A 12,293-nucleotide genomic window follows, 5' to 3' on the forward strand; every position below is an offset into this window, starting at 1 on the left:
TGGGAATACTACTGAACTTTCTGCTGGGGTGATTAAGGAACATTATACCCTACATTATAGACAGTTGTATGGATGTACTGAGCAGAAATTAGAAGAAAAAATTGTTTATGATTAAGTATGAAACAAATGAGAAATTCAGCATCATTTGAAGAACACTTCAAAATATTGCTAGCACAGTTCTGTAAAATAAGTTTTTATTTATTTATTTATTTATTTTTTTAATGTTTTATTTATTTTTTTAGGAGAGAGAGAGAGACAGCGTGAGCAGGGGAGGGTCAGAGAGAGAGAGAGTCACAGGCTGAAACAGGCTCCAGGCTCTGAGCTGGCAGTCAGCAACAGAGCCCGACGCGGGGCTCGAACCCACGAACTGCGAGATCATGACCTAAGCGAAAGTCGGACGCTTAACCGACTAAGCCACCCAGGCGCCCCTGTAAAATAAGTTTTTAAATACTAAAACAAAACCATTGCTAAATGAAAGCACTTCCAAATTAGGATGAGCAAATCAACACTTACTTTAAAAGCAATAGAAAGTATTAGTTTCTTGATAGTGGATTATGTGTAAAGAAATCCTAAGTGAAAATGTTAAGCATCAGTGAAAATGAACAAGTAAAATGCTATTGAAAACATTTCATTATACACAAAACATTTCAGCATCTTTAATTATACAAATTCAGACTAAGAGCACCCGAACACTTAACAAGTAATGAACTCTGTCAGCAGGTGGCTCTAGTGACACTGAAATAATACCAGACACCATGGCAAAATACAAGTGGTAAAAAATGTACTGAATCTCAGAAATTTGAAGTCAAGAATCACATTAATACCTCGATCCAAGCCCTCTTTTTCAAATTAAGATAACCAAAGTCTATAATAATGGTCATGTTTAAGGGCTCACTAGTATGTTAGCAGTAGAACAAAACTGAAAACCTAGATTATCTCTTTTTTAGTACTCGTATTAGTCAACAAATGAGCGTTTACTATGTTGCCAGGCATAGTACAAGGAGCCTTCCTCCAAAAAAATTCACCTCTAATTTACATGTCACATTTACTCATTTGTTCACCTCATTCAAAAGTACACACAATTATATAAAAGCTCACATTTATGATTTCTAATGGTACCAAGGTAGTAATAGTAACTACAATACAATGTTTGTAATCTTGTTCCCAGTCTGTGAGACAGAAAAGTAGCTTGGCATTTCTTTTTTTAAAAGGAGAAATTTTTTAAAAGAAGAAATTTAACATTCCCCGTTTATATGTCTTCCTACTTTCTAGTTCCAGAAGGGTTCCCATCTTTTTTGTTGTTTATTTAACCAATTTAGGAATTCTTAGATTGTTGGAATGCCAGAGACAGAAGAGGTAAAAAGAAAGAGGAGGTACATTCTTTTTATTAGAATAAAGAATATATAATTCTAATACAGCTGAATTCAGGCTCAACTCTCCTGTCTAACAATAATGGAGTCTAGGTTTTCTTCAACATTCCTTATTCTTGACCAAAGACCTGCAAATACCTTTGTTATATGTAGTCATTTATTATACTGAATATACTACTGCTAGAACTGAAGCTACTACTTAACATGAACCATATGTCAATACAGTCTCTGTAGGATCAGTAAAAGAGCTATAATACCAAAAGGGCCTAAAATGAACACATTATTATGTTCTGCCTCTGACACTTTTGTGCTCTTTGACTTCGGTATAAGCATAGCAATACATACCTCATAGCTATTATCTTTATTTTCTTATTCAGAAAGAAAGATTCTTAGATCTCACTTTTACAACTTTCATAACTAGCTGATAGCCTGGGTTTCTCCACTTTCTTCTTCTCTGAGGTCCTACTACTTTGTTAGCTAGTCTAGAGTTTCTTTATCCAATACGGTAGCCACTAGACATACACTGAGCACTTGAAATGTGGCTAATTTGAATTAAGAAATACTGAAAGTATAAAATACATACCAGATTGTAAACATTTTTAGTGTGGAAAAAAGACATAAAATATTTCATTCATATTTTTATAATGGATATATGTTAAAATGGTGATACTCTGGACACAGTAAATAAAATATACAATAAAATTAATTTAACCTTTTTTTTAAAACCTTTCTACTATGGACACTAGAAAATTTTAAAGTACACATGACATGATTTTGTATACTTTTTCTTAGTGGATTAGAGTTCTGACTTTCTCATTGATTATACTTTCCTTAAGAATAGGGGTAGGGGCACCTGGGTGGCTCAGTCGGTTAAGCGTCTGACTTCAGCTCAGGTCATGATCTCACGGTCTGTGGGTTCGAGCCCCACGTCGGGCTCTTTGCTGACAGCTAGCTCAGAGCCTGGAGCCTGTCTTTGGATTCTGTGTCTCCCTCTCTCTCTGACCCTTCCCTGCTCATGCTGTCTCTCTCTCAAAAATTAAAAAAAATTTTTTTTTAAAGAGAGTAGGGCTAAAAGATTATACTTTGTGTTTGTAACCTGAGCCTCTAGTAAAACACTCTCCAAACAGCTGATGCTCATAAACGATGATCCAAAATATGCCTTCTCTTGGATTACTAGTCTTACGCTATGAAATTATTCTAAAAGCCAGAAATCTACTTCTAGTATTAGCCTACATTTATAGACATGCAATTAATCAAAAAATTTTACACATAGAATTTCCTGGTAGGAAAAGCAGTCTCCTGATTAATCCAGTTATGGTCATTTTGCTAATCAAGTCTTTAAAAATTGTTTTTGCACTCAGCTCAATTTTCCCTTTAAATATATTATTACATTTCCACATTTTTTAAAATTATACCCAGGATCCTTCCAGGCACTAGTGAGAAAATAAGTTAGTCATTATGTTAACCTGTATAGCTGTAATGGGTATTTGTTAAAACCTAAGGACAAACACGATGCAGGTAAAAATTAACTGCTAAGATCTAAGCAGTTAACAGGCAATTTTTTAAGGTATCTTGAGTCTCCCCTGTGGCAGTTGACTTCAATTCTACTTCTATTCACCAAGATCTAGATATTTGTTTTATTAATGCTATGTATAATAAAAAGTTATTTTTAAATAAAACAGCTTCAGTGAAATTTGACTGTGGAAGGTTTACAATATCTTAAAAAAACACATAGGCTAATGAAACAAAATTTTTTTAATTTTTTATACTTTATTTTTGAGACAGAGAGAGACAGAGCGTGAGCAGGGGAGGGTAAGAGAGAGAGGGAGACACGGAATGTGAAGCAGGCTCCAGGCTCTGAGCTAGCTGTCAGCACAGAGCCTGACGCGGGGCTCAAACCCACAAACTGCGAGATCATGACCTGAGCCGAAGCCGGACACTCAACCGACTGAGCCACCCAGGTGCCCCAACAAAATTTTATTCTTTTTATTTATTTTTTTTAAATTTTTTTTTTAATGTTTTATTTATTTCTAGGAGAGAGAGAGAGAGACAGCGTGAGCAGGGGAGGGTCAGAGAGAGAGGGAGTCACAGACTCTGAAATAGGCTCCAGGCTCCGAGCTGGCAGTCAGCACAGAGCCCGACGCAGGGCTCGAACCCACGAACCGCGAGATCATGACCTAAGCGAAAGTCGGACGCTTAACCGACTAAGCCACCCAGGCGCCCCGATTTTATTCTTTTTAAAAAAATTTTTTTTGAGGTTTTATTTATTTTTGAGAGAGAGAGAGAGAGAGAATATGAGCAGGGTAGAAGCAGAGAGAGAGGGAGATACAGAATCCGAAGCTGGCTCTAGGCTCTGAGCTGTCAGCACAGAGCCCAACGCGGGGCTCAAACTCACGAACCTTGAAATCATGACCTAAGCCAACGTCGGAAGCTTAACCGACTGAGCCACCCAGGTGCCCCCAAAATTTTATTCTTATTATTAAAACAGATATCTCTAAACCACAGTCTGTCAATCTTGACTACTCAGTTACATCTTAAATATTTTAAAATTATTCTTTTTAGTTCTAACATTTCGGTAGAGAGCCAACTCTTGTTAAGGTAATAGGTAACAGAAAGAAGTAAAATAAAAGATCCCTAACTCTGAAGGAAAGGCAAAACAAACCCAAGGTTTCTTAAAACCTAGTGATGAGAAGAGCACAAATATACAATAAAGAAGCTAGAGCTGGTGAGAAGAGTGAATTTTATTTTAGAGACACAATAATAGTGGAAATAATGGACTAGAGCTTTGCAAACCCATTCTGCACAGATCCTAAACTGGACATTCAACTGCAATTTCCTATCTATAAAATGCTACAGATAGACTAGAAGAACAAGTAATCCAATAAATTCTCTTTTTATAGCCTTAGAAACTAGTATAAATTTGGTCCAGTACACTAATACACTCAATAAACAATCACTGAGTATCTCCTAAATTTTATTTTATTTAAAAATGTTTTAATGTTCTTTTGTTTATTTCTGAGAGAGAGAGAGAGAGAGCGTAATCAGGGAAGGGTCAGGGAGAGAGGGAGATACAGAATCTGAAGCAGGCTCCAGGCTCTGAGCTAGCTGTCAGCACAGAGCCTGATGCGGGGCTCTAACTCAACGAATTGTGAGATCATGACCTGAGCCAAAGTTGGATGCTTAACTGACTGAGCCACCCAGGTGCCCCATATCTCCTAAATTTTAAAATAGTTCATTAATGATAGACTGTACTGTAGCAGTACAATCTTTAAAGAAAACTAATGTATAATTAGTATTATACAGCCACATGAATACAATAAAATGTAACTTTTAAAAACACTTTAGTTTGAAATAATTATGTAGCTTCACAGAAGGTAAACAAAGAAATGGTGAAGTCCCATGCACCCCTCCCCAGCATGCTGTGTCTTATACAACTTCTGATTATGTATTTGAAATGAAAAGGAAGCATATTAATTAAAGTTTCTTATAAATGCAACTCTAAAAGTTTTGTTTCTGAGGGGAGGAGGAGGGGAATATTATTGGTGACAGTCAGTTGAGCAACCAACTCCTGGTTTCGACTCAGGTCATAATCTCAAGGTTTGTGAGATGGAGCCTTGTGTTGGGCTCTGCACTGACATAGGAGGGCTTGCTTGGGATCCTCTCTCTCTCTGCTCCTACCCAGCTCCCGCACTCTCTCACTCTCTCAAAATAAATAAATAAACGTTTAAAAAATACAAATTAAAAAAAATTTTTTAAAGGCAAATCCCATACTTACATGGATCTTATTAAAATATTTTTAAAGATCCAAATTTAAAACCAAATTACTTTTCCAATATAAACATGACAAATCTTACAATTAAAAAAAATTATCTTGAGCTCAGCAATTAGCAGATGGAAAAGACAAAAAGAAGCGGAAAAAGATACAGCATTTTGGCTCAAAAGTTTTGAAAAAGTAATTTTAAAGGAATTTTTGTCTTTAACTTTCTCATATTTTATTTTCAACAAGAATCCTAAATGAGAAAAAATGTAAATACAAACCAAGCACTGCTTGGTTATGCTAAAATAACTACATAAAATATTTTGCCTTTCCTATCCAAAACACTTTTAATTTAAATACTTACTCTGAGCCTGCAGCCATTTCCAAGTATGATGTTTCTGCTGTATCAACCCCCAAAGGGATCACTATGCTCATGACGTTCGCCTCTGGTAAATTCGATTACTATGGAGTCCTATGCATTGGTATCCAAAACACTGGGGCATGCCAGCCACAGTGCTCATTGCAAACATCTAAGTGCATCCACAAACCCTGTTTAAAAGAAAAAGGAACAAAAAATTAAAAATCATCTTCATATTCCTAATGCATTCATATTATAAAGACAATAAGTAAAATACATGAAGAAAAAGCATTCTTCATTAAAATATCCATATAAACTGGAATTTGCTCAAGGGAGTCTCTCTTTTGCTCATTTATTTAATTTTCTTTTAATTTTTTTTTTTTATTTATTTCTAGGAGAGAAAGAGAGAGAGAGAGACAGCATGAGCAGGGGAGGGTCAGAGAGAGAGGGAGTCACAGACCGAAACAGGCTCCAGGCTCTAAGGTGGCAGTCAGCACAGAGCCCGACGCGGGGCTCGAACCCACGAACCGCGAGATCATGACCTAAGCGAAAGTCGGATGCTTAACCGACTAAGCCACCCAGGCGCCCCTAATTTAATTTTATTTTGGAATTAAGTTATGCAACTTTGATTAAAAGAAGCTTCTGAATCATAACCTTCCTTAGGGAAAGAATATAAAATGCCAAAAACAAAGATTAACTAAGATATCTTGCTTAGTGAAGAACCAACAAATATTACTCATTTTCAAAGATAAAATGAAATTTCTTACAGCACTGGTATCCCAAACAAGCCTTCTTGATTCAGTAGGTGATCTGACAAATACTGAGTACTTACTAAGCTTTTACGTGGATGATCTATTTAATCCTACAACTCTGAGACAGGGCTCTCCCTTTTACCACTGAGGATTACAAAAGCAAGAAAGGTTAAATAACCAAGGTTGCTCAGTTTAAAAAATAAAATCAGGGGGGTGCCTGAGTGCCTCAGTTGGTTGAGCATCCAACTTCCGGTTCAGGTCATGATCTCATGACTCAAACCCAGCATGGGGCTCTCTACTTCAGGGTAGAGCCTGCTCTGGATCCTCTGTCCCCCTCGCTCTCTGCCTCTCCCCGACTCATGCTCTTTCTCTTTAAAAATAAATATTTTTAAAAAATAAAACCAGGATTTGAACCAATTCTACTCTTTTATGTATTATAAAAAGAAAGCTATTGAATTTGTAATAAAATCTATTGGTTTAAAGTGTTTGTAATTTTCCATACTGCATCAATATACGTATATTGAGGGAGTTCTCTTATTTCTTCATTTAGTATTAACTCCCCAGAACTAGTGTTCCCTAATACGGGTAATTAGTAAAGAAAACTAATACACTTGAAGTGTTTTTTAAACAAATTTACCAAATAACAAAATATATTCAACTTCAACATCAATGCTTCTGATCTAATTCACTGTATGACACTTGTATATGATAGTCTTTGTGAAACATCTACTCAAAATATTTTCAGTAATAAGGGGCGCCTGGGTAGCTCAGTCAGTTAAGTGTCCAACTTCAGCTCAGGTCATGATTGTGCACAGTTCATGAGTTCAAGCCCCCCATTAGGCTCTGTGCTGGCGGTGTGGAGCCTGCTTGGGATTCTCTCTCTTTCTCTGCCCCTTCCCCACTTGTGCATGCTGTCTCTCTCTCTCAAAACAAAAATTGGAAAAAAAAAAAAGTTTTTCAGTAATAATATAGTACAATTTAGAAACAAAACAGATAATCCTATAAAGAGGAAAAAGGGCAACAGTCAAAATTGTTTTTGCCATGTTATGCCTGAAATACTGAAGAGCAAGATTTCTTCAAATGTCAATTTTCATATTTATCTTTAATTTTTACAAGTAACCTTGAAAATAACTATTTAGGTTAATTTCTATTTCACAGGTAATAAAGATTGTGAGCTCATACCTTATGGGAGCAAATACCAAAATAGTGAAGTAAAGTGGTAACAGTTGTTTGAATTTTCCAAGAAAACTAGCTCCACCTTTAAATCACATATAACTGAGGGCTGGGGGGAAGAGGGGAAGGGGGTGATGGACATGGAGGAGGGCACTTGTTGGGATGAGCACTGGGTGTTATATGTAAACCAACTTGACAATAAACTATTTAAGGGGAAAAAAAACCCCACATATAACTGGGGGAGAGCTACTAGATTATAAGATATTATAATAAAAATATACAATAATAGGCATTTGCACCTATCTCTAATAGAGGCACTAGAGCCTATCTCTAATACTCACCAGATATATGAGCTATGCAAGTTATTTAACCTAAGCCTCAGGTACCTTGCTTATAAAATGAGATCTTATCCTCACAGAGTTTCCATGAAGAAAATGAAATAATGAATGTAAAGCATTTTCATACACAGCACTGCACATTTTTAGCAATCAATAAGTGGCAGTCACATAAGAAGAGTTGCTCTTACTTCATGGAAAAGCTGTCTAGACCTCGTTTAAAGTGATTCTTCTAATAGTTTTTGAAAATAATTATGGTTTTCAACTTGCTATGCTTTTACAATGTGCTCCATCAAATTAGAATCCTCCTCTACAAATAATTAAAGCAGAGTGAGAAAAAGGAAAAGTTGCCCTACCTTCCTTGTTGCCCCTGTGACCATATTAGAGTTGCTTTATAAAAGATACATTAATCCACAAAAAGCTATACAATTATAAAATTTCTAATTGACAAAACACAAGCAATTTACAAACTATAAGTTTGTTCTATTCAAATGTGACAAAATTCTGTATTTCTTTAAAATGCTGAAGATACGGATCTAACAACAGATAACAATTAAAACTTAAAAAGAAAAATTCTCTTCCTTGTTGGTACCATCTACTTGGTAGATGTTTTCTTTAACTCAGCATATCTTTAGACTCACAAAAAGTCATATATTTTAGGCATATGTTATTAAATATTTAGTAGTGTATTTTTTTTAACTTGAGGCGATAACCAGAAAGTAGAAATCAAATTATTACGCGTTCTTTTTAGGTAACTGAATAATAGTTCCAACCCAAAAGAATCTATTTGAGTATGTATCTAATTGTGTGCTCCATTTTTATATAAATATACAATCCTCAATAAACACTACATTTGAGGGGCACCTGGGTGACTCAGTCAGTTAAGCGTCCAACTTCAGCTCAGGTCATGATCTCACGGTTTGTGGGTTCGAGCCCCGCGTCGGGCTCTATGCTGACAGCTAACTCAGAGCCTGGAGCCTGCTTCAGATTCTGTGTCTCCCTCTGCCTCTGATCCTCCCCTGCTCACGCTGTCTCTCTCTCTCAAAAATAAATAAAACATTTAAAAAAATTTTTTAAAAACACTATATTTTGAACTATTTTTTAAGTAGCAGTGAAGAGCTTGCCATTAACCTACTTCAGACAATGGCCTGTGTTTGTACGAAGACCGCCTATCTCTCAAGCCCTGCACAGTGCCTGATGAATGAATGAGAGCACCCAGAATGAAACTGCAGCCCTGGCCTCATTAGCCAAATAAGTGATCAATCTATACGATTAAGTGCTAGAACAGCAACTTCATGACACCCTCTACACAAATGCATCACTCTCAAAACACAGAACTTCATTCCCCAGGACAGACACATCATCATATCTGAAACAAGAACCACAGACTCTGAATTTGATTCAACAGGGAAGATGATCTCAGTAATTTATTCACAAGAGGCCAGGAGGCAAGATATCCTATCTATTGAGACCATAAAATGGCAAATATTTCAATATATTCATTAATACCAAAAACTCAATCACTAGAAAACTCACACTGCTTAAAAATGTAGTTGATACTTAATAAAATCATAAATTCATTAGGGTCAAATTCCTGTGTCAAGAAAAATAAGAAAAGAAAGGGAAAGCCAATGCAGTAAGCAGAAACGGTATGAGCTTATAACACACGCATTACTAGAGAAAGAACAATTCAACACAATCCAAACAATTACCACAAAGCTTTCACATCTTATATGTGAAACAAGAAACTGGTTATCCAACTCGCAAGTAAAATATATACAAAGTACATTAAGAACAAAAATTGCAGCCATTAAAGAAATAATATAAAAAGAAATACCATGAGATGTCTGGTAAATCTGAGGTCCAAGAAAGAATAAATGTCTTCACAAAACCTGCTATCCAGAATAGACCTAGAAACCAAGTGAACATAGGAGTATTGAGCTGTTTTTAAATGGCATAAAATTATAGATACTTCTGTCTAACATGGCACCTAAAAAACCAAAGGGACTCACACAAAGACAGCAGCTAATTCTTAACAAAATAAATTTATTCTTCACTTCTTTATGCAAATAAATGTAAACACAGTAAAGGCAACAATTAAAGCTAAAATTCAAATCAAACTAAAGATAAACTGGGAAAATACAATACTAAAAACAGATTTAGCAAAGCAAAGGCAATAATACCAAAACAAAAACAAATAAAACCCTAAAGTAGGAAAAACCAGATAAAAGGCTAGGAAAGGCAATTTTTTTTTTAATGTTTTTATTTATTTCTAGGAGAGAGAGAGAGACAGCATGAGCAGGGGAGGGTCAGAGAGAGAGGGAGTCACAGACTGAAACAGGCTCCAGGCTCTGTGCTGACTGCCAGCTCAGACGCGGGGCTCGAACCCACGAACCGCAAGATCATGACCTAAGCGAAAGTCGGACGCTTAACCAACTAAGCCACCCAGGCGCCCCTAGGAAAGGCAATTTCAAAATAATCTATCAGATTAAGACTGAGGCTGCTTTTAAGACCATGCTGAAAAGTTCAGAAAGCAAAAAATACCACTGAAAAGATGAATATCATACCCAAAAAGCAGAAGGATGAAAACAGGAGGAAAATTTGTTTCTAAAATTACAAATAAAAGTGTATTCTAAAATAATCTTTTTTTAAAAAGTGTATGTATTTGTTTGTTTTTTGAGAGAGCGAGCAAGCCCATGTGAACAGGGGAGGGGCAGAGAGAGGGAGAGAGAATCCCAAGCAGTCTCTGGGCTGACAGTGCCACCAACACGCCCCTGTCATAATCTCTCTGAAGAAAGGGCCATTTATTATTATCTTTCTGTCTCTTATAAGTAACTTACATAGAGCTAATCGATATTAAAATTAAATCAATTATTGGGGCGCCTGGGTGGCTTAGTCGGTGGTTAAGCATCCGACTTTCGCTTAGGTCATGATCTCGCGGTTCGTGGGTTCGAGCCCCGCGTCGAGCTCTGTGCTGACTGCCAGCTCGGAGCCTGGAGCCTGTTTCGGTCTGTGACTCCCTCTCTCTCTGACCCTCCCCTGTTCACGCTGCCTCTCTCTCTCTCCTAGAAATAAATAAAAAAAACGTTAAAAAAAAATTAAATCAATTATGTTTTGGATACATGTCACTAATAAGCAAGCAAATTCTGGGCTAAATTACTAGTGGAAATGAAATAAAGAAACTTCAAAGAAACTGTGAGGGACTACATTCCTAAGATTTCTTTATGAATTAGAAATTAAACTGCCCTCATTTTGCACTTAAGATTTCCTTTCTCTGTAGCAGTTGACTAAGGTAAAATTTAAAAAATACTGTTTGATCAAGATATACTACCTAGTTATTACCTATGAAACTTAGAACAAGTCATTTCACTGCTCTGAGGACTTCCAACTATAAACAGAGGTAGATTAGGTTTTTGATCTTACAGTTTACACCTTATAAAGTATATTAATGGATTACTTCTGATAATCGAAAGAAAAGAATAAATATCAGATTCCAAAAAACAAAAAAAAAATAACTCTGACAACAGAATGATTTTTTCCAGTTGGGTTAATATTAGCATCAGACAGTGCTCTACAAGCATTTACCTGATACTCAAACCTCCCCAAAGAGAAGTTATAAGAGCAATAATAAATACTGAGCGCTTACAATGCTTAATCCTCACAATGAACCTATGGTGTAGGTACCTTTATCATCCCCATTTTACATATAAGATAGATAAAACTCATCCAAAGTCCCATAGCTAATAAATCACAGAATCAATAATTGAACCCTAGGGAAACCTAGGTGGTTCAGTCAGTTAAGCGTCTGACTCCTGATCTCAGTTCAGGTCACGATTCAGGGTCGTGGGATTGAACCCCGTATCTGGCTTTGTGCTGATACCATGGAGCCTGCCTGGGATTCTGTCTCTTCCTCTCTGCCCCTCCCCTGCTCAAGTGCTCACATGCTCTCTCTCTCAAAATAATTAAACATTTTGGGGAAAAAAACAATTTGAATCCTAACAGTTTGATTCCAGCACCTACACATTAGTTTGCCTGAAATTAAAGTTTGCTAGAGAATTGATAAAATAATCTAGAATTTACAGTTAAGAGGAAAAATTGACAACTGCTTTGCTCAAAAAGAAGTTAAAGAAATACATAAATGTCTCATTCCAGAACATGTGGACGCCATTTATTCTAGCACACTTAAAGAACAGTAACGAAACCCACTTTGCTCCTCCCCCAAACCTGATCTACTTAATGAATTTATATCCATTACACAAAAATGCATTAAAAGACTACAGAAGTGGAGAAAAATGGGCTCAAAGTCTAAAATTTGGGTTTAAAATATTTCAGGGATGGTGTAAAGGACATAATCAAAGGATACTCAAATTCTCTATTATTTTCAGGAACAAACACATCCTTCACTAGTACATGGACGTTAGAGGAACTATGCTCCAAATTTGAGATTAGTCATCTACACAAGTATACTCAATTCTTTTTTTTTTTTTTTTTGCTTTTTCTCGTAGCAAATGGTGTTTTTCTTTTTTTTTTTTTTTTTTTTTTTTTTTT

The 12,293-nt window shown here is 36.1% G+C and overlaps 1 protein-coding gene across 2 annotated transcripts in view; it reads right to left on the minus strand.

The window, feature by feature from the left end:
• KMT2E (lysine methyltransferase 2E (inactive)) overlaps positions 1-12,293 on the minus strand; it is a 101,668-nt gene that overhangs the window by 65,539 nt on the left and 23,836 nt on the right. The window contains exons 2-3 of one of the 2 annotated variants that reach the window (XM_039249798.1): positions 9,583-9,655; positions 5,492-5,676 (exon numbers count right to left, since the gene is read on the minus strand). In XM_039249798.1, coding sequence (XP_039105729.1) covers positions 5,492-5,562 — 71 coding nt within the window. In that variant the 5' untranslated portion in view covers positions 5,563-5,676; positions 9,583-9,655. The remainder of the gene's footprint in view (positions 1-5,491; positions 5,677-9,582; positions 9,656-12,293) is intronic. The other variant, XM_039249799.1, reaches the window with a different exon arrangement.

The sequence above is a fragment of the Hyaena hyaena genome, unplaced genomic scaffold (assembly GCF_003009895.1).
Source record: "Hyaena hyaena isolate Hyena2069 unplaced genomic scaffold, ASM300989v1 scaffold_347, whole genome shotgun sequence".
Classification (NCBI taxonomy): Eukaryota; Metazoa; Chordata; class Mammalia; order Carnivora; family Hyaenidae; genus Hyaena; species Hyaena hyaena.